General features: G+C 38.1%; 1 protein-coding gene across 1 annotated transcript; it reads right to left on the bottom strand.

Moving 5' to 3' along the window:
- Nucleotides 1–6,179: 6,179 nt before the first annotated feature.
- LOC109428992 (uncharacterized) lies at nucleotides 6,180–22,153 on the bottom strand. Its single transcript, XM_062859872.1, has 2 exons — nucleotides 21,832–22,153; nucleotides 6,180–7,072 (listed from the first exon to the last, which is right to left on the bottom strand). The coding sequence occupies exons 1-2, from the start codon at nucleotides 21,890–21,892 to the stop codon at nucleotides 6,537–6,539; spliced, it is 597 nt and encodes a 198-aa protein (XP_062715856.1). The 5' UTR covers nucleotides 21,893–22,153; the 3' UTR covers nucleotides 6,180–6,536.
- Nucleotides 22,154–24,004: the final 1,851 nt, after the last annotated feature.

Raw genomic sequence — 24,004 nt, 5'->3', positions numbered from 1 at the left:
GCCGTTCGGAACAGTGACGGAGATTCGATACAAGCGTAGCCCCACATAAATGAACGGGGATCTATCTTTTCTCTAAAATATCATCTTATTTACTTACTTCATTGAACTTACCCGGCTTCCAGTCACGCACCCCCTAGCGCACCCCGAACCCAACCATTCTCAAACCTTCAAACAATTAAAACCACTTTTCACTTTCATTATTTAAAGTATTTATTCACAAAAACACTGATAACTTAACGGGATGAATGACCCATAAAAGGTTAAAATCCCTGGTAATAAACAAACAAACAACTGATAACTTAACAATTAAACTAATCGCCATCTTCACTCCCATCCGTTGGTCTCACAAACTGCCTTCACCCGTTCAGCCGTCCGCCGTGCTGCGCATACCCATTCACGCCTTCCCGCTCATCCATTCGCATGTCCCATGTCATTCATTCTCGCCTTCCTTTTCTTCACATCCAGAGAAAATAGGTAGAGAAGCGAAGAGTGTGAAGCCAAAAAAACCTTATCGAACCGTCAAACTGGTATCCTATCGAACAAAATCAACAAACCTTGACGATTGCCGCATAATTCATGATAAGTATTGCGATCATTCGAAACATTTTTTTACCAATATTTTTAAATATAAAGGATATTACTGTAAATAACATTGATTCCTTAAATTGACGAAAATTGATCCTTTTTGGTATACAATTTATATGATTTCTTGCTAATAAATCAACAGCATAAATCATTTTCTAATGCAGTACACGAGAAAGACACTACCCTCGATAGGTGGATTAATCTGTTTTTCGGCAGTTGCCAACATCCGAGTTACGAAATCAAAACAGAAAAAGTGTTGCCGTTCAGACGGCTGTTCACTCTTCGCTTCTCTACCTATTTTCTCTGTTCACATCTAGTCGTCCGTCAAAGCAGCGCGAGAGCTTTCCGAACGCGCCTCGATATCGTGTACTAAAAACCTAAAGCTCAGTTGAAACGGGTAGAGCTGTGCGTTGTATTTTTTTTTATCGAAATACACTCAAAAAAATAAGATAGTATAATCCATTTGACTTTAATTATTTAAATCGAGATTTTCTTTTGTCACCCTATATCACTACAATTTGGACTAAAATATTACAAATGTCGACATTCAAATTTTTGTGTTCATGCAAAAAATGAAAGGAAATTATTTATTATGAACTAAATGTGCATTTGGAACTAGCGCCGACACATGACGTGACGAACTTTTCAATATTTGTTAGATAAATACACAAAAACCAGAGCTGCAGCATCTTCCACTAACTGGCCTCGAAATTACACTGAACTTCTACAACAACACACGGGTACGACGATGTGCACATTCAAATTGTCGACGACAACGCGGCCGATCCGAATGAAAAAAGCGGCACTTCCTGTGCCTCCAAAAACACAGTAAACCGCCTCGTACGAAGATGAGCACGCACACAGGACGACGACGCGATGCAACGACGAACCAAGACGGACTCTCATGCAACCTTTACTTCAGAGCGTTCATGATTAACAAAAATTTTAATCATGATTAATCATTGATGATTAAAATTCCAATTTTGGTGATTATTGATAATGATTTATGATTAATTTGATTAGGATGATTAAAGATTATGATTAATGATTAAAATTGGTTTTATCTGTGATTATTGATTATGATTAATGATTAAAAATGGGTCATTGATCAAAAATCATGATTAATCATGATTATTCAATCACAAAAAAACTGGAAATGATTAAAATATATATATATATATACCCAAGCAACACACTTGTCACAGAAGAGTCACGGCGGCGCAGGTTTTTGTTGCGCAGAAGTCACCGTGACTTACTTCTAACAAATAAACACTTATAAATATATATATATATATACAGTGTACGCAGAATATGCCACCGCAAGCGAAAAATAGGCAACAAAGAAAGCACGGCAACAACGCTTTGTTTTTTCGTTAGCAGATAATGACAAAATCGCTCCCGAGTTTGTTCACAACAAAAACGGTAGCAATATTTGTCTTGTTCTATTCACTTCGTGATTTTTGCATTGTTTTACAACTGAAACTCAACTCTGAGGTTTGCAATAGTCCTATTTCGTCCAAATGCTTATGAATTCGATAATGTGGGTCGAATATTTCAGCAGAAAAGCCGGAATATCAGCACACACACGGCAAGCGATGTTTGTTTTATTGCTCTCATCGCTTGACATGCATTTGTTGCGGAGCGCCTTTGTTACCGACATGCACCGCTTAGGACAAAGCGTTTGTTTTTCGGCGTGATCCGTTTTTCGTACCCTGTATATATATATATATATATATATATATATATATATATATATATATATATATATATGATTATGATTATGATTAATGATTTTGATTAATCTTAATCAATAACCATTAATCATGATTAAATTCATGATTAATCATTAACGCTCTGACTTGAGTCAAAACATTTATTCATTTTGACTAAAATATTACAAATGTCGACACCGAAGATGACAAACCATTCAAATTATTATGTAAATGCAAAAAATGAAAGAAACATATTTATTATCAACTGAATGTGCATTGGGTACTAACGCCGACACATGACGTGACGAACTTTTCAATATTTGTTAGATAAATACACAAAAACCAGAGCAGAATTGTATAAATCCTTTAGCATTAATTATTATGATAAAATGGAAAGAGCTCACCAATAAACATCATTCGAAGTGTCCAGTGCGTATGTGCTACAGCATCTTCCACTAACTGGCCTCTTCTCCGAAATCACACTGAACCGCTACAACTACACATGGGTACGACGATGTGGACATTCAAATTAACGACGACGACGACGCAGCCGGTCCGAATAAAAAAAAAGCGGCTTTTTCACTTTGCCTCCAAAATCACACTAAACCGCCCCGTACGAAGATGAGCACAGCCAAATCGGCGACGACGACGACGCGGCCGGCCCGAATGAAAGAAATGGCCTCTTCACTTTTATTTATGGACATTCCCTTAGTATGCTGTATTTAGTAAGATCCTAATAGTGTTTTAGGTTGATAAGATCGGGGCAGTTTTCTGTCAATTTTGAACTAAATAAAAAAGTTATGGGCTCGTGAAACAAAACATAAACAGTAGGGGCCATTTATTAAGTACGCCACATCAAAATCCGTATAAAAATTTCCAGATTTTGGCGTAACGTACTTAATGGATGTTCCCTAAAGAAGACATGGTTAACTAAAAGGGGTGTGATTTGTGTAAACTGGAGAAAATGTTGAGGGACGACAAAAATAAACTTTTGAAGTGAACGAGGCTATTAGTGTAACCAATATAATTTGGACCCCCATATATTTTGGACCCCCTGAGTCGTATTATCACAAATTTCACAGATTTAATGAAGAGATTGCAAAAATTTCAAGAATCATTCGCTAAATTAGATTCCTCTGCACGGGCAGCAATCATTTCCGCACTGGAAATAGCATTATTTGCCTTGAAATACATTTTTGTCAATCTCGTCATCCGTGTCATTGTCGTACCATGTTTACAAAAAGAGATTGCGGTGCTGAGGAAACTTGCAGATGTAAACAAAAACGTTCGTCTAATCAGCCTTTGTCAATCAAGTAATTAGGATGTGATCCAGCATATTCAAGTGGCAGATTGGCAGAAAATAGTTTCTAACGGGTTTAAACACCGGGTGTCCAAAATACATACTTAAGAGGGTCCAAAATATATTGGGGTGTCCAAAACAGTGAAAACTGGTGCTTCAAAAATAAGTTATTTTCGTCCAATTTCCAGCCAGAAATGACCTTGTGGGTATTTTTAACGGACAGTGGAGGCTTTAACGATCATACGAGTATCATCATAATGTGTAACACCCTCTGAATATGTATGCTTTTGACTTAAATTCAAACTAATGTCCTCTAGGGGTCCAAAATTCGACCGTTACCCTATATGATGAATTCAGCGTTAATGGTCAGAGTGTTCTAATCTAGAAACAGCCTCTTCCGTGTGTCTATAATACACACGATATTGAGAGCAGTGATGTCAACCCAACAAACATTTTGATCAAACTCCTGAAGGAATATAGATAGAAGAGGCCTGTCTAATTTTTAAAAAATGTTCTCTGATTCTCAATCCACTCCCATATTTTGATTGGCATCCAAAAAGAAGTAACTGTTTTTGCTGGTTATTTGATCCTTTCGCATCAATGATGTAGGAGTTGAGCGAAAATTATTGAAATTCGTGAAAGCCTAATGTGTCCTAAAAACTAGCTTTTCGGGGGCCATCTTGCTTTGGACCTCTCAATTTCAATGGATTTGGCTGAAGTTTTAACCAGTTACTTCTTTTTGGATGTCAATCAAAATATGGGGGTGGACTTGAGAATCAGAGAACATTTTTGAAAAAGTGGACATGTCTTATTTAAAACTTCCTGGAGAAATCTCTAAAAGAATTCTGAGGAATATCCGGAAGAGTTTCTGAAGAAATCCATGCAAAAAATCCTGTAGAAAATAATGATGAAAAATATCTGGAGGAATTCCTGAAAGAATCCTAGGAGAAATTTCTGCATGAATACCTAAAGACTTGAAGAAATCCTCAAGGACTTCTGGTGGAAGAGAGACGAACCAGCCAAGGGCTGAAAGTCTCTTTAATAAAGACAAATCAATCAATCAATTCTGGTGGAATATCAACAGAAAATTCTGCAGGAAACTTTAAGAAATAACTGGAGAAATCCTCTTAAGAATCCCATAAATAATTCCTAGAAAAAACCGTAGGTTCACCTGTGGGCATTTAAAGTACAACTACAAAAATTCGTGGAAGAATTCCAGTATAAAATCCTGATGGAATCCCAACAAGAATTGTCCGGAAAATTTTCGTAAAATCTCCTCGGGAAATATTTAGCAGAATTCCAGCAGGGAGTGCTTCAGGAATCTCAGCAGAAATTCCCAAAGGAGTTTTAGGAAGAATTCTTGGAGGAATACCAAGCAGAAGGAAATAAAATTTGGAGAAATCACAGAAACACTATCTAAAGAAATGCCACACTGAAAGACGGCTTGCGGTTGAAATTACTATTCTGAGGGTCAACTCAAATACACAACGCTACTAAATTTGTGCAGACTGATTTTCGTTTCATTTTAACAGATTAATGCTTTCAATTTTACCATGGACCCAATTTACAATTAAAAAAGTTGTTGTTGACAACCGGATTCGAATCAAGAACCTTGAGATCGCCAGGCTCGCACGCTTCCACTAGGCTATCGAACCGATTGATATGGGAGCATACAAAATACACAGAAGAGGCGTTTGTTGGTCGATGATCACGTTTTGCACATGGTAGATTTGAAAATATTTTTATGCTGGTCATTACCGCAAGCCGTCTTTCAGTGCAGCAATCATTCTTTGAAAAATTCCTGGATGATTTACGGCATGTTTTGAAAACATGCAACATTTAGCGTTTTCTCGCTGAGAAGAGATTTAAAAATGTTCGACCCTTTTCAAATATAACGCGAGATTTTTTTGTTACGTAATTTGTATATGACGCCAAAAATTATCAACTGAATGAGAAATACTGTAAAATACTGGAAATGTAAAATGTTAATGCTGAGTGTTAAACATTCTATTTTTTTCGTTTAAAGAGGCTAACATAATCGAGTCAAAAAGCCGACAAAATCCAAGGAAAACGGAATCAGGAGCTTCCAAAATCGTGTCAGCACTATGTTATAATACTTAATCATGTCAAATTTTATCATTGAAATAAAAAAAAATATCGCAAAAAATACTCCGGATAATCGAGTCTAAAATTCCGGATAATCGAATTCCGGATAATCGAGTATCCGGATAATCGAGTCCGACCTGTATAGCTCAAAATTGTGACGTGCTGGACCAAATCTGAGCCCGGATTCGGATTCAGCGGCCCAAAATCTGTCAGAGACACATAAGTTTGCTCTTGAGACAGACCAAATGTTTATTTTTGTTACGCAGTGTTATCAGCAACGTCGTGCTGAAATTAAACCAAATTTTGTTGAAAAATCTGCAATTTCTGATTTTTTTTAATGGTTCAAAGCGTTGTTATATTAGTAAGAAGGATAAGTGGCAGTTACTAGAACATTTTAGAAAAGTTTTAAATTTTTGATGAACGCACGATTTACGTGACAAGGATTTTTTTTCTTTCGAATATAAAACGCAATGTGCTATGGCTCTGGTAAAAATATTATTATTGTTCACCTCATTTGTATAATTTAAACAGTTAAACAACTTTTCACAGTGGTTTATTATTTGTACAGCTATGAAGCATCTTCACATTATCGGAATAGCTTCTTGTCGATAACTGAGTGGAAACCGTTTGCCGTTTCTCTTTGATTAAATCCGTTGCGTTGTCCTAGGAATTCTTTGTAAGATTCTCGGGGGTTATTCAGACTCATTCTGCGCTACTACGGTAAGTAGTTAAGATCCAATCGCTACGCTTGACTCAACCCAGCCCTTGGAGTCAACCGCAACGTTCGGATCCTTAAGTTTCGGGCTGATGCCTGATTCTTCCATTCAGCGGAATTACTTCTCGTACAGTAGCTGAAGTCTTCCGGGATCCGATTCTCCACTCACTGATCGCTGCTGATCTGGATCCCGCTCATCGTCCAAGCGATGATGCCGGAATCTTCCAATGAGCCTGTTGGTGTGACTCGCCACTATCGAGTTCCGTTTGCTACCGTCCGCCTCACGACTGGAACTTCCACCGCCATCCTTCAGCTCGTAATCGACGTCATTGTCCAGGGTGTTCCGGCCAGAGCCAAACAATTGCTCCAGGTCGATAACTGGATGTTGCGGGTGGTGATGCATGTTCGTCAGCTGATCGTCTTGATCTAGACCAGCCTTCGAAAGCCATTGCTCCATGTTGATGGCACCACTCCGGATGGCGATGGAGGGAGGAGGCGGAGGGGTACTGATCGGAGGTGAGGAACTACGTTTTCGTAGGTAATTGAAGCAGCACGTGCGGAAGTGTCGCGTTCCGCATGCCGAGGCACATTCACGCCCACAGGAATCGCACGATAGCGCCATCGGGAACGAACAAGCCACCCACAGCACGCAATCTGGTGTGAACGGAAGGAAGAGAAACGTTAGAAAGATAGGTGAGAGTTTGTGATGAATTTATGATTCGTTAATTGAATGATTCATAACTAGCTGATTAGGGCATTTATTGGTTTATCAGGGGTCGATCATTGGTGTAGGTTGTTTTATCTAGGAACGAGGTCAAATTGATATGAGCTCGGGGAATTCCGTTGACGCGGTTTCTTAATGTTACATCACACATGCAATTCAACATCTTTGTTAAGAAATGTCAATGGGAAGCATTGAGGCTCATCGTTATAAGAACATCAAAGAACGTAACAAATTGAAATAATCAATTATAAGTCATCTCTCCACACTGTCAAGGCAAATACCGCGATGTTTATTAATTTCAATGTCAAAAACTGGCGACTAACACGTGTTGTGAATGCTTGGCGAAGGTTCAACCTGTGAAAAGTTGAAGAGCGATTATTGGGATTGGCAAAAGCCCGATAATTAAAACGGACAGTGAGTTCGATCAGATTTTTTTTTCAAAACCTTAGCAAAGAATTGTTGGAAGAGTCAAAAATAAGTGTGTTTCACACAGAGCATTCGATGTTCTATCATACATATATATTAACCTCCCTTGCGACCGCTGTGTGTTCGTTACTATTGATTGAATAATATGTAATCTATACAGTTATGCATCATCGACCTTGAATTAAATGTTTTTTATGGAGTGGATATGACGGTTGAAGCAAATGTCTTTCACGCCGAGGTCCTGGGATCGAATATCACTCGTGACAAACATGTAAAAATTTGATTTTTTTTCTTCACAAGAACCTCAAGTGAAACCGTTGGTATTTACCTACCTAATTGATGTTATTTTCTTATGTGATTGGGAAAATTTGGTTTCACACAGGCCAACAGTTGGTGTTTTAGTCAAAGTTGTAAACTACCCTCCAAAGTGAAAGAAACTCGTAACATAACATAACACTCACAATCTTTGGCTGGGATCCCCAGGATCTAAACATATCAGAAATTTATTTCATCCGAGCAATAGAACAATCTGTGAAGATCTCTGCGATTTTAGGATTATTGTGATATACCCTTTTGTTGTAAAGTAGGGTGCGTGTACCAGATATCGCATTACCTAAGAAAAACTATTTCTATAAAAATAAGGACTGTATCGGAAATTAACTATAAACGTTCACAATTGCCTGAAAAATAATCTGTTCGAAATAAACATAACTTTATTTTTGGAGATACTATGTAAATCTCTTAAATAAAGGATGGCAGTTCTGATTTTCCAAAAATAATCATTTAACTTGGACTTTTATCTCAAAGATTGCACATATGTTTTTAAAATTTTGGACACCTCCTAAAAATTTAAAATTGCAAAAACTGTGGGAAAATATTCAATTATTTCTCTTATTTTTGCGCAAATATATTCTTTTCCAAAATGCTCATGATATAGGAAAATTATTTTCATCAAGAAAAATTCCCTCCGCAGTTTAGGGCAATTCTTAAAAATGAAAAAAGGCCATTTTTTGAGGAGCTCTTTTTTTATGCGTCTTCAAAGAACGATTACGCAAATAAAAAAATACATAAAATTGAAAATTTGTATTTTTTTCGATTGGGTATGTATTTCAATCTGTTGGAGAGGTAGTTTTACTAGAGAACGGATTTTTATAACCTCTAAAGATATTTAAAATAGAGCGTCAAAGTTCGACCAAAAAGTAGGTTTTTTTGGGATACACCATATTCTTAATGTTGGAGGTTTTTCTATCCAAAATAAGAATTTTAAAAGTCGGTTTTGAGTGATATGTTATGTGTACATAACTGCTAGTAATAATCATTATTTTCCAGATTTTTCCCCGTACAAATTTTTTTCGCTACAAATGTTTGAAACGTTAAAAAATTTAAAAAAAAAATGCAGTTTGTACAGATTGCTATTTTGTGTGGAATACTCATAGATCCATATTTTCAATAATACTAAACATTTTCCAAATTTCTTCCAGCTGTTCTAAACTTTACTATATTGGGAAGATTTCATAGAAGAACCGGAATGAAAAGACCAACCGTACGTCGAGATAGACCATTTTGAATGTTTATAGTTAATTTCCGATACAGTCCTTAAGAAGAAGACCGACGAATGTCGTTGATATGTCAAATGATTGATTAGTTTTCATACTTTACAGGAAACATATAGAAATGGAGCCAAAACTATTTTTAGTATTTATTACGGCGTGTGCCAATGAAAGGAACCCTGCACCAGTTATGGACACAATTTTTAATTTCGGTTCCACTTCGCCTTACTTACATGCATTCGTTATGGGATTAGTTATAACTGGTACACTATGGTGAAATAATGCAAAAAACCCGACATTTTAAGAAAGATGATTTATTTCTATTACAATTTCAACAAATTGTGAAGTTTGAATGACTGCAATCATCTTTTGTGAATGTGATCTTTTGTTCACATTTTTTTCTTGTTGATTTGCATCGTTGAAGGTTGAAAATCAACTAGGGCGAATATGAGGTACTTTAGCCATAACTGGTACACTGAGCCTACGCAAGTTAGCACAGGGTAATTCTCGCTGAGACCGGCCCACTATTTTCACCTTGTCTTCAAAAATGTTTAAGGTGCCGAATTTCTGAAAGTCCTCACTAAAAAAGTAAGGAAAATGCATTTGGTTACTCAAATTGATGAACCCCCCGTTAGTTAGAGACACAACAATGTTTGCAGACCCCTTGATTTTGGTTAAGTGGTGGCTCATTAAAACCGTTATAACTCGAAAACTTGTCCAAAAACCGCCTCAAAACGAATTGTTGTTGAAAAGAGGAAAGATAGAGCTACTATTTACAATAATAAATAGTTGGGTCGGCCATATTGATTTTGGCCGCCATCTTGGGTTTTTATACCAAAACATTTTTTTCACCATGATGGCAACCACCGATTTTCACATTTTTGGCATCAATTGAAAGCTGAGACATTTATACATAACATATCAAAAAGTTAGAGATGTATTTTTCTTCTTTCAAAAGTTATCTGCCGTTTTGTAAATCAAGCCACGATGCACGTATTCTATACCGCAGGCATCTATTGATGAAGACCTGCAGTCGTTGCGTGTTCTCCACTGATACACACTGGGTTTCACTGGCGTATAGCAGCTCAGATTTCACGTCTGAGTTGAAAGTTCGGATTTTGGTGCGTTTCTTAAACTCGCAAAAGCAGACCTCGCCTTCTTGATCCGGGCACCTATGTCGATCTTTGTGCTGCCATCGGCCGCCATTTGGCTACCAAGATATTGGATCCACTGATTGCCCAGCTACCGTAAAGCCGGAAGGGTTGACCGTGTTTACATCCAACCATTTGGTCTTGTTGACGTTGATGGTAAGACCTGCCGCTGAGGAATGATTGGCAAGATCTACGAGCTTGCTCTGCATATCAGAGCGCCCGCGCCGTTGAGCTAGAAGAGCAACTTCATCAGCCGGTTCGAAGTCTTTTAGGTGCTCCATAGTAATGGGCTACCAAAGCAATCCACGATTTGGTTCACGGTCAATCACACCTACCAGGATCTCGTCGATTACGATGAGGAACAGTAGCGGTGATAGGATACATCCTTGTCTCACTCCGGCAACGACCCGGATGGGATCGGACAAAACATCGTTGTGCAGTACTCTGCACGAAAATGCCCTGTACTGTGCTTCAATGAGGTCGATGATTTTCTCAGGGAGACCCTTGCGCCTGAGGGCTTCCCGCATGTTTCCGTGATTGAGACGAAAGCTTTTTCGTAATCAATGAACACCAGGTAGAGAGACTTTTGGAATTCATTGATTTGCTCCAGGATGGGAGCGTGACAATATGGTCCACACAGGATCGTCCGACACGGTATCCTGCTTGCTGCCGTCGGAGAGTTGCGTCAATCTTCTCCTGTATCCGGTTTAGGATTACTTTGCAGAGGACTTTGAGTACGATACACAGTAACATGATGCCCCGCCAGTTATCGCATACAGTCAGGTCACCTTTCTTGGATACCTTAACTAAGACGCCTTGCATCCAGTTGGCCGGAAATGTCGCGATTTCCCATATGTTGCAGAATAATTGATGCAATAGTTGTGCGGATACTACGGGGTCAAGGATTATGATTGTGGGGCCCGGGGCCACAGTGTTGTGGGGGCCCTTTATATAGAGGATATATTTTTGACCATATAACATGGAAAAAAAATGATCCTTTCTTTTCAAATGTGGCCACGAAGGAAAGTATTAACCCTTCGGGACGCGCGCTGTTGTAAAAAGTACAACACCATCAAAAATCCTCGATCGTCGTATACAGCGCGAGCGCGGTGCAGTTTCAGTTGCTGGATACCGCGCGTCCCGAAAGGTTAATGTCGTTAGGAAAGAATTTGAATCTAGAACAAAAGACAGAGCTAGGAATGATGTTGATATCCACTAAATTTATTCATAACAGATTTGAAATTCTAGCGTAGAAATTTATATGATGTAGAAAATGCTTTTCAGAAATGTATTCGCGCCATTAGATTCCCGATTGAGTGGAAATCCATACCAGAGTTCATAGAGAAACTGCAAGAAGCTGAAATTTTCAAGGCATTTCTAGCAAAATTTGTAGCACAATCGGTGTTGTCGTTTTTGCGAAATCCAATTTCTTGTGGATCCCTGCTGCAATCTCTGGAGAAATTGCAGGTCGATCATCATGAAGAAATAACACTTAACAGCAACTTGTTCTAACGCGACTGCAAAGAATGGTTCTAATGAACAAGAATATTTCACTAAATTGTGAAATCAAAGAGAAGATTATAATAGAAAATGCTGAAGAAATTTTAGAGCGAATCCATGAAAAGTTCCTGATGGAATTTTTGACCTAATTTCAAATAAATTGTCTTAAAAATATTTGGCGGAAAACCCGGATAAATATTAGCAATGTCTCCACAAATTTATTCTGATATTTTCTCTATAGAAATCTGTGGATTTTATCAGTTCACCATGAATTCATCCTTATTTCAGCAAGCAAATCTCTTAACTCAAAAAAAAAAATTGGACTGAAACTCTTCGAAATTATCTGCTTTAATTTCATGCTAGATTTCCTCTAAAAAATGTTGCAACAGTTGTGGTGTTCTCCGATTTGAGTAAGTCGTAATCTGTCTAAGTAAAATAAAAATCAAGAGCTTAAAAAACACCACTAAATTTCGAAAAAAAGAAAATCCTTTAATTTTTCCAATAACACTATACAAAATTCTTCAACTTATTTTCAAAAACTTTAAATTTAGCAAGAACTTTTTGACTCTGCAGTTCTGGAGTTCCTCTAGAATTCAATCGAAGATTTTCATCAGAATTTCCTATAATTATTCATAAGCAATTGCACAAAAATATAATGGCAATGAGTTTTGGAGGCAGAATTAAAATTTCATTAATAGCTGGACAAATATAGTTAAAGTCTTTCTCAAAAAAAAAAATCACAACATATAACATATATCTTGCCAGTACTGTCTAGTAATTTAAAGTTCTAATAACAAAAATCAAATCAAGAGATGTTTATTGTAATACTTTTTTCCTGCTTCACATTTTTTTTTGTGAAGTGAAATTTTGTGGGGGCCCCTGAAATGTGGGGGCCCGGGGCCCTGGCCCCCCTGCCCCCCCTAAATCCGGCACTGGATGTAGAGAATCGATTGGAAGTGATTGCAGTGACCGCATGAATGTATTTATGCTTATTTTACCCTAATTTCCCACATATATTGAGTTTTTTATGAAATTAGCTATATAACTCACAAGTAACTTAAAGCGAAACTAAAAGCATTTCCTAATTTATATGGTTTTTGATTTTTTTTTATTAAATAACGAAGCAATATTTTCAAAATCGGGTTTCGTACACATGTAGAATATGGATCAAGGTATCTTCTTATTTTTTTTTTCGTTGTGGAAAATGTTTTCCATTTTTGCAGAAAGCATTTTTTTGTAATTTTTTTTTTCAGAAATGGTTTCTACAAAGAAGAAAAACATTTTACACCAGGAGCAAATTCAGGAGATACCTTATGGATCTACACGTGTACAAAAACCAATTTTGAAAATATTGCTTCGTTATTTAATAAAAAAAAATCAAAAACCAAAAAGTGAGGAAATGCTTCCAGTTTCGCCTTAAGGGTGGTATGCTATGAAGGGTTTCTTTAGTGGATTATGATACAAAGAGTTGATTAGAAGTGATTGCAGTGACCGAATGCAATTACGCTCATTTTGCCCTAATTCCCACATATATTGAGTTTTGTATGGAATTAGCTATATAACTCACAAGAAACTTATGAGTGGTATGTTAAGAAGCGTTTATTTGGAGGATTATGATACAAAGAATCGATTAGAAGTGATGGCAGTGACTACAGTGAACTACATAACTCAAAGAAACTTAAGGGTGGAATGCTATGAAGGTTCTCTTTAGTGGATTAAATGTAGAGAATCAATTGGAACTGATTGTAGTGACCGCATAAATGTATTTATGCTTATTTTACTCCAATTCCCCACATATTGAGTTTTGTATGAAATTAGCTATATAACTCACAAGAAGCTTAAGAGTGGTATGCTATGAAGGATTTCTTTAGTGGATTATGATACACGGGAGTGTAATTAGGGTAAAATGAGCATAACAGTGTCGCGCGGACACTGTCATCACCAGTGAATCAAAATTCAACAATCGCGCAACAATAACGACATTGTCGCAACCTGAATTTGTTGCGACATTCTACCCAATGCGACATAGGTTTGTCCCAACTTGAACAAAATAGGACAAAGATCGTGCACCACGAGTTTAGAGATTTTTAAGGCTTGCATTGTGATTTTCGAGCGGTAACTTCGAGTTGGTAAACACTGCAACGCTGCTAAAGATGTATCACCAAAAATATTCGATTTTGGGTTGGTAATAATTGATTATTCACGAGTTGAAAAATACGCAACTAATTGAGCGTCCGTGTTGTCTGCAACAAAAAAAAATCGAGATCATGTCATTATATTTTTCCAGTTGGGATAAAGAGTAATCGCCGCGTCTTCTTTGTTGCTTGTTTCGTGCCTCTTTTGTCTGACAATTCTCTTCACTGGTCATCACCTAATCAATTCATAGTATCATAGTCTATTTAAAAAAAACCCTTCATGGCATATCACCCATAAGTTTCTTGTAAGTTATAGAGTTAATTTCATACAAAACTCAATATGTGTGGGGAATTAGGGTAAAATAAGCATAAATTCATTCACGCGGTCACTGCAATCACTTCTAATTATTTCCTTGTATCGTAATCCTCCAAATACCTAAACGCTTCTTAACATACCACTCATAAGTTTCTTGTGAGTTATAAAACTAATTTTATACAAAATGAATTATGTGTGGGGAATTAGGGTAAAATAAGCAGAAATGTATTCTTGCGGACGCAGCCTCCCGTGGTATGGTAGTCCGAAGCACCTTCTTCCCTCGCAAAGATATCCATCCACAAAGCCACCTGGAGATCCCCCGGCCATCAAACAGAAAACCAAATCGACCACGTTCTAATCGACGGTAAATTCTTCTCTGATATAACCAACGTCCGCACATACCGCAGTGCGAATATAGATTCGGATCACTACTTAGTAGCTGTATGCATGCGCTCAAAACTTTCGACAGTTATCACCACGCGTCGAAGTCGAACGCCGCGGCTCAACATCGAGCAACTTCGTAACGTAGAAGTGGCTCAAGACTACGCGCAGCAGTTAGCAGTGGCCCTACCAACGGAAGAGCAGCTTGGCGCAGCTACACTTGAAGATGGCTGGAGGGACATTCGATCCGCCATAGGTAGTACCTCGGCTACAGCACTAGGCTTCGCGACTCCGAATCACAGAAACGACTGGTACGACGGCGAATGTGAACAGTTGAAAAACGAGAAGAATGCAGCATGGGCGAGAATGCTGCAGCACCGTACGAGAGCGAATGAGGCACGTTACAAACAGGCGCGGAACAGGCAGAACTCAGTCTTCCGGATGAAGAAGCGCCAGCAGGAAGAACGAGATCGCAAAGCGATGGAAGAGCTGTACCGCGCTAAGGACACACGAAAGTTCTACGTGAAGCTGAACCGCTCGCGCAGAGGCTTTGTGCCACAAGCCGACATGTGCCGAGATATTCACGGGAATATTCTCACGAGCGAGCGTGAGGTGGTTGAGAGGTGGCGGCAGCATTACGATGAGCACCTCAATGGCGACGTTGCAAGTACCGAAGGTGGCGTGATAACAGATCTAGGAGTACGTGCACAGGACGAAAGACTTCCGGCCCCTTACCTTCAAGAGATTGAGGAGGAGGTTAACCGGTTGAAAAACAACAAAGCCGCTGGAGCAGATCAACTACCAAGCGAGCTTCTAAAATACGGTGGAGAAGCACTGGTGAGAGCACTGGTAATGACCCAGATTTGGGAGGAGGAAGTATTACCGGAGGAATGGATGGAAGGTATCGTGTGTCCCATCTACAAAAAGGGCGACAAGTTGGATTGCGGGAACTACCGCGCGATCACACTACTGAGCGCTGCCTACAAGATACTCTCTCAAATTTTATGCCGCCGTCTATCACCGATTGCAAGAGAGTTCGTGGGGCAATATCAGGCTGGATTTATGGGTGAACGCGCTACAACGGACCAGATGTTCGCCATCCGCCAGGTGTTGCAGAAATGCCGCGAATACAACGTGCCCACACATCACTTGTTCATCGATTTCAAATCGGCGTATGATACAATCGATCGAGAACAGCTATGGCAGATTATGCACGAATACGGATTCCCGGATAAACTGATACGGTTGATCAAGGCGACGATGGATCGAGTGATGTGCGTAGTTCGAGTATCAGGGACACTCTCGAGTCCCTTCGAATCTCGCAGAGGGTTACGGCAAGGTGATGGTCTTTCGTGCTTGCTGTTCAACTTTGTTTTGGAGGGTGTAATACGAAGAGCGGGGATAAACACGAGTGGGACGATTTTCACAAAGTCCGTTCAGCTGCTTGGTTTCGCCGATGATATTGATATTATTGCTCGTAAATTTGAGACGATGGCGGAAACGTACATCCGACTAAAGAGTGGAGCCAGGCGAATCGGATTAGTCATTAATGTGTCGAAGACAAAGTACATGATGGCAAAGGGCTCCAGGGAGGAATCACCGCGCCCGCCACCTCGAATTCATATCGACGGTGATGAAATCGAGGCGGTTGAAGAATTCGTGTACTTGGGCTCACTGGTGACCGACGACAACGTCCTCTATGGGCACGAAACATGGACCCTACGTGCAGAGGACCAACGCGCCCTTGGAGTTTTCGAACGGAAGGTGTTGCGTACCATCTACGGCGGAGTGCAGATGGAAGACGGGACTTGGAGAAGGCGAATGAACCACGAGCTGCATCTGCTGCTGGGAGAACCAACCATCGTCCATACCGCGAAACTCGGGAGGCTACGGTGGGCGGGTCACGTCATCAGGATGTCGGATAGCAACCCGACTAAAATGGTTCTTGAGAGTCATCCGACCGGTACAAGAAGACGTGGAGCGCAGCGAGCTAGGTGGGTCGACCAAGTGGAGGACGATCTGCGGACCCTACGCAGAGTGCGGAACTGGAGACAAACAGCCATGGACCGAGTGGAATGGAGGCGGCTACTATGTACATACAGCAGAGGCCACCCCGGCCTTAGCCTGACCGGTAAGGTAAGGTCATACAAAACTCAATATATGTGGGGAATTAGGGTAGAATAAGCATAAATACATTCATGCGGTCACTGAAATCACTTCCAATCGATTCTCTACATCTTAATCCCACAGAAAAGTCCTTCAAGACAAATCGTATTAATTGTTTCATACGTGTTTTAGAGCTAGGTTTACATAAAAGTAAATAAAAACTGGGGAATTAGGGCAAAATAATCAGGATAATGATCCGTGCGGTCTGTTTAATTACTTTCATTCGATTCTCCAGACAATTTTACGCCTAAAACCGTTTTGTTCATCAGAAAAACTGGAAGAGCTTACGAAATCCCGGTTTCAACAACTTTTGAAAAATAAGCCGCAACCTAATATACAGTACTGGACAGAATAGAGTACGCATTGGCCAATTTTCTTACCAAATGCTGAAGTTTGGAGCTCGCTCTGAATCTCAGTTTCTAGTGCACAGATTGATTTCAAATTTTATCCGGACGTTTTTGATAACTTGAAATTCAACTTCTCAAGAAGCTAGGCTATTCTATTAAGATTTTAGTATGTTATCGCAAATTTCGCATATTGAAGAAAAAACTGCAATTTATTTTTATTTTGGAATGCTTTCGAAATTTGAATATTTAGACAAATCGGCACCAACATTTCAAAAGGGCGTAACTGCTTTTGCAACCAATGCCTTCTCACAGGGCTGTGGGTCGTATTTCATTCATCTCACGCAATTCACATCCATTAATCGAAAGAGGAGGATTTTATCTTTCTATTTGTGCTAGTGGATTGCTCGAGAGGGATGGGATACGCTCCACAGCTTTGTGAGAAGGCATAGGTTGTAAATGCAGTTACGCCCTTTTGAAATGTTGGTGCCGAAATATGTTCTTCTACAAAGTTCATCATTCTAACGAAACACATGACATTTTTTTGAAACAAACCGTTAACTTAAAACAGCTCATCTACGAACTGTTTAATATCCCAAATTTTGCTACTTATTTTTTTTTCAAAATGAGAGTTTTGCTGTATTTAATTTTGAAAAGTTTGGCTGAGGAACATTTTATTTTTCCACAGATCAAATTTTAAGTTATTATGAATGACCAGTCCAAATTTGAGATCAACCGGTGCCCTAGAATCTGAGATTCATTTGAGGGCATTTTGTATGAAAAACAGTCAATGCGTATTTTATTCTGTCCAGTACTGTATATCAAAAGTCAAACTTTTGTCGCAAATTATACTATTGCATATACAGGGGGGGGGGGCAAAATGTTTAGGATAGGCAACTTTTTTTTCTCTCACAAAAAAGTTCAACATGCTATAACTTTTCACAGAGTGCATCAAAAAATCTCAAATTTTGACTGCTTGTCAACCTATTATATGTGCATCATTGGTACAAATTTGGGCTCTATTGATTAATGTTTCGCAAAGTTAGAACCGTTCGGGTAAAACACTATTTTTTGGACAACTCATTTTTGAGCTGTTACATATATCTCGGAAACCAGTGAACCGAATGGAATGAAATTTTGAACGTACACTAACAATATGTAAATGCTTCACAAACTATTAAAACATAGGTACTTTTTAAACGTTGGAAAAAGTTATCATGGATTGACACTTTTTGGATTTTTCTCAAAAAAATGTAAATTTTTTTCATCAATGTCAATGAGTTTTAGTGTTGATATCCAAAGATTTTCCACTTCTGTTCTCAAGTTATCTCTAATCAGATATATTAGAGCCTATTTAGATTGAAGAAAGAACACATTTAGTAATTTTTGTGTGGTATTGTAAATTTGACTTATTTTCCTCTATATGGATAAAAATTTCAACCCGGTATCAAGCTTGCGACCATTCATTTGCAAAGATTTACATTCATTTGCTATTATCTCAGTTCAGAAGCATGCTATCGAAAAGCAATGTATGGATGAATCTAACCTTGTAGTTTTATCTGAAAGTTTGCCGAATAACATTGGGGTCGCAAACGTATACCAAAGTCGTGAGCGAGCTGTGAAGGCAACTCTCCACGCGGTGAATGTAAATTTCATTCACGCTGTGGAAAGTTACCTCCACAGCTCGCTCACGACTTTGGAATGCGTGTGCGACCCTAATGTTATTCGGCAAACTTTCAGATAAAACTACAAGGTTAAATTCATCCATACATTGTTTTTCGATAGCATGCTTCTGAACTGAGATAATAGCAAATGAATGTAAATTTTCGCAAATGAATGGTTGCAACCTTGCCCGGTATAACTTAATCCGCCGTGAGAAAATATTTCATTTTATAACGTCGTATTAACCCTTATGTGGCCGTCAGGGTACCCGGGTACCCAGCGCCCATTTAAAAAGCACGGTGTAGGAAAAACAAAAAGTTTGTCGGACACATAACGGTTAAGTATCAATATATTGTTGATAAACGGTAAAAAATTCATTCAAATCGGTTCACTGGTATATCTCGGAAACCAGTGAACCGATTTGAATGAATTTTTTAACAGTTCAAAAATTAGTTGTCTAAATAATAGTGTTTTACCCGAAAAGTTCTTACTTCGCGAAAAATTAATCAATCGAGCCCAAATTTGTACCAATGATGCACATACAGGGGATACTCAAAATAACTGGGACAGGTAAAATTTTCATTTTTTGAAAAATGTTCAACTCGCTGAAACTTTTCGAAAAGGGCATCAAATATTCTCAAATTTTTACTGTAAGTTCATCAACTAGTTGTGTATCTGTGGACAAAATTTGGAAAAGATCGAGCCATTCTATACGAAGTTATAAAGGTTCTAGAAAAAGGTTTAATTATTCGATAGCCAACTTTGAGCTGTTATATCTCCGGATTCAATGAACCGAATGCAATGAAATTTTGATCATTTATGACTTATACAGGATGTTAGGTTCCTGAGTGCTAACTTTTTAAAGGGTGATAGAGGACCATAAATGGTGAAAAAAATTGTTCTACGCATATGGTCAAATCTCAACCGTTACGTAGTTATTGAACTCCCCATGTTTTTGACTCTTATTGCCTTAACTGGCTATAACTTTAAAATGGTCAAACTTATCGCACTTTTTTAACCCTTATTCGAAAGATTATTGAATTTTTTATCAAATGGCATCTTTGAACCGATCTGTTTAGTTAAATAACTAAGTTTTCTAGAGCAAATAGCCAAAAAGTTGTGTGTTTTAATTTGTTTTTGTCAATTATCTTTGAAAAATGCGTAATTATTTAAAATCGATTATTTGGCAAAGTTGTGGCCCCTGTTTCACTCGACAATTCGTTCTTTGACATCAAACTTCTAGCTCTTATCGTTTTCTTGCAATTTCGATTTAAACGTCGCATTTCAGATCAGAAATTTGCAATCGTCATGGAAAGCACTTTTTTGCGCACTGTGCCGCACATTCAAATCAAAATTGCAAGAAAACGATAAGAGTTAGAAGTTTTGCGTCAAAGAACAAATTGTAGAGTAGAACAGGGGCCACAACTTTGCCAAAGGAAGAATTTTAATTTATTACGCATGTTTTAAAGATAATGGACATAAACAAATTAAAACACACTATTTTTAGCTATTTTGCTCTAGAAAACTTAGTTATTCAGCTAAAGCAATCGGTTCAAAGATGCCATTTGATAGAAAATTCAATAATCTTTCGAATAAGCGTTAAAAAACTGCGATAAAATTGACCATTTTAAAGTTATAGCCAGTTAAGGCAATAAGAGTCAAAAACATGGGGAATTCAATAACTACGTAACGGTTGAGATTTGACCATATGCGTAGAACATTTTTTTCACCATTTATGGTCCTCTATCACCCTTTAAAAAGTTTGCACTCATGAACCTAACACCCTGTATAATTAGCTATTAAAAACTTTTGACAAAACTTAAAATTCTTTACACGAAGGAAAATTATTACGATTGGATTATTTTTCTAATATAACACCAATTATTTCAAAACTTCATCATCGTTTCAAAATTCGAGATAGTTATTATAGTTCATATAATTCCCTCTAATTGACTTGAATATATTTATGTTTAAAGGAAAGTAAGCAAATAGCCGGCAATAAATTGAAAAAGTAATGGGATGCATATGAAAAATATATAAATTTACTAAAAAAACATAGAATAAATGAAATCGCCATAACTTTTTTTCTTAATAATAATTTCTAATTAGGTAAACTGTTTTTCAAAGTTCATTATATAAGTCATAAATGATTAAAATTTCATTGCATTCGGTTCATTGAATCTGGAGATACAACAGCTCAAAGTTAGCTATCGGATAATTACACCTTTTTCTATAATTTTCATAACTTCGTGTAGAATGGCCCGATCTTTACCAAATTTTGTCCACTGATACACAACTAGTTGATGAACTTACAGTAAAAATTTGAGAATATTTGATGCCCTTTTCGAAAAGTTACAGCGAGTTGAACATTTTTTGAAAAGTGAAAATTTTACCTGTCCCAGTTATTTTGAGTATCCCCTGTATAATAGGTTAGCAAACAGTCAAAATTTGAGATTTTTTGAGGCACTCTATGAAAAGTTACAGCATGTTGAATTTTTTTGTGGGAGAAAAAAAGTTGCCTATCCCAAACATTTTGGCCATCCCCTGTACCTTTTATCTTTGGAATGAGATCGGATTCAAATAAGTAATGATTATAGATCCTAAAACTGAAACGTGTTTCCGAAGGTGACCTTATACTTTCCATCTGGGCTGTTTGCTATGTTTTCTCACTTTTCTTGAAGGATTACTGCCACTAGATTTTCATTTATTTTGAACTACTTGTCCCGGCAAACGCAGTACTACCTGTCCATTGCGTTTTTGACACCCAATTCTATACAGAAATCCCACATAAAATGTTTGTTCCAGATTTTCCCGTTTTTATTACTCTACTGGTCGATTTTCCGGCGAACACGTCGGGACACTGCGTGAATGCAACTGAAAAAACAAATTCTCTGAATCTGTTGGCCCATTTCCGAGCTAAATCGTGACATCAAACACTGTGTCACGTACATGATGTAGAAAAGATGTTGATCCAAAATATTTCACACGATCGAGTGACAAATCATTCCAAAGAAAATGGTATACACATATTGTAAAGTTCACTTAGTATGTCACTTACAAAGCAGTATGATGGAGACACACGCAGCTGATCGGTTCATCGTTTTCACTTTAATTTTCATTGATCTGATTTGGCGTATTCACTTCTGCGGGAAATTGAGGCAGCACAAGTTTAGAACAACAGGACAGCAACACTAACATTTGTATAAGTCAGCAATTGTGAAAATTCAAACATGAACACATTTCAAGTCTCTTCACTCATTGTTCCACGTTTTGTTCCGATAGTCCGCGAAATGTCCTTTTCCAACGTCAACGTTCAAGACCACCAACTGTTGCAACCTGTTGCACGCGGTTTGGCTGTTATCGAAAGACTGTATCCACTTCGGAGGGATACCTTATCATTTATATGTAAAATTTTGAATCCCTTCCGACTGGTGCTACTTCGGGAAAAGCGCCGCTTCGCAGTGAAAAGCGTCGCGTCGATTTCCCTTTGGCTAGATGTCGTCACTCAATGCTTGGAAGTGCGTGCGAAGGGAAGCACATTGGACGGGATTCTTCGATGATTATCGCATGCTGGCGCGGAGTGGGTTTTATGATTTCCACATATCCACGGCAGCCGAGAGTGGATATATCGTCGAGAAATAATAGTTATATGGGGATAACGATTTCGGTGGATGTTTCATTCACCAGCACAATCCAATTATTCCGACATAAACAAAACACACAATTTAATTATCAACTTTGAACGGGTGGTGGGTGAGTTGAAAGTTGTTAACCGGCGACCTGATGTCTCCACACCGAAACCCCAAATGGTGTGCGATAATTCTTCGTCGTTTGTGTCTGGGGTTTCTGACAACAAGCTGGATGTATTGTCTTGTGATTTGCTTTGATCCTAGTGTCTATATTCGGATCATTCGAATCATTTTATTTGTGATATCAAATGTGCATAAGAAGTCATTTTCCAATGTTAAATTTTCATCCTATAAGTAATATTACGTTACCTTGTTCGTTAGGTTGACGCAAAAACATGATTATTACGATATACCTTCCATAAAATCTGACAACTAAAAGATTCAATCAATTTCAGAGTAACATTTATGCCAGTTAACACGCAAATTTCATGTTTTAACCAGTGCTGAAAATGTCATTTTGACATATCTAGATTCAATCACTTACAGCTCATTTTAGAAGCTAAACCTGAAAATATGGTATATGAAAAACTTGTGGGGCTAACCCAACAAGAAAGAGTCTCGGAAAACCTGCTCTCACTTGAAAATTTAAGGTCGCTGTCATCGACTATCTTTGAAAAATGTCAATTGATAGTCATGCTGAATATCAATTGGCAATTTGTCGATGATATTTATACTAAATATTGAAGATAGAACGGTTTTCCGTGACTTTCTTGTAGATCTGGTCTAGCCGTACAACTTTTTCATATACCATATTTTCAGGTTCATGTTCTGAAATCAGCTGTAGAAGATTGAATCTTGATATGTCGCAATGACATTTTCAGCACTGGTTTTAACTGAAAAAGGAATTGGTTTTGGAAAAACAAAAAAGGTCCACATTTTTTTTTTAGTTTAATGGTATTTACGTTACATTGACGATTGGCGTGGCATCCGTAGCAATAAAGATGTGCGTAAAACAATACGAAAACATGAATCATTTTTATACAATTGTGAGCTTCATGGCATGGATACGTGTCAATTATTAGCATCGAATTTAAATTTTGGATCACTCTAAAGCCCATACGATTGTCAACGAATCGAAGCAAATCACCGCCTTTGATCTATATTTGCATCAGACATTATTGTGACCATCGCAACCGACCGATGGCGTTTGATAAGTATCGGACTATAGCAGCAACACACCAACAGGTGTGAGCTGCAAATATAAAATATGCTTAAACTTTACCAACTTTCTTTTGGAGTTTGATAACTAGAGAAACGCCGCCGTAGTTAGTTGGTTGTCAAGCGAGGGAGTACCTACTCAATAAAAATGCTAATTTCTTTTGACGCTCACGATGAGTTTGTTTCATCATTACACACCTCAGCAGGTTGAGGTTTAGAGGTTTCGTTGACGGCATCATGATGATGTGGCGCAGTTAGTATTCTATAGTGGACTCCCAGGATAAAAATAGGATTTGTGAGTAGGAGTATAGATATTAGACCTGTTCACTTTTTTTGACCTACCCGTGTCACATCAAATTATCAATCCACATGCAAAAACAAGTC

Source organism: Aedes albopictus, chromosome 3 (genome assembly GCF_035046485.1).
Source record: "Aedes albopictus strain Foshan chromosome 3, AalbF5, whole genome shotgun sequence".
In the NCBI taxonomy this organism is placed as follows: domain Eukaryota; kingdom Metazoa; phylum Arthropoda; class Insecta; order Diptera; family Culicidae; genus Aedes; species Aedes albopictus.
This window is presented reverse-complemented; position numbering and strand designations above follow the sequence as displayed.

What these genes read in the sequence shown, in the direction of transcription:
- LOC109428992 (XM_062859872.1), bottom strand. Translation starts at nt 21,892, where the DNA reads ATGAAAATTAAAGTGAAAACGATGAACCGATCAGCTGCGTGTGTCTCC. An exon ending in TGTCTCCATCATACTGCTTT is followed by an intron (nt 7,073 to 21,831) that starts GTAAGTGACATA and finishes CGTTCACACCAG; the next exon opens with ATTGCGTGCTGTGGGTGGCT.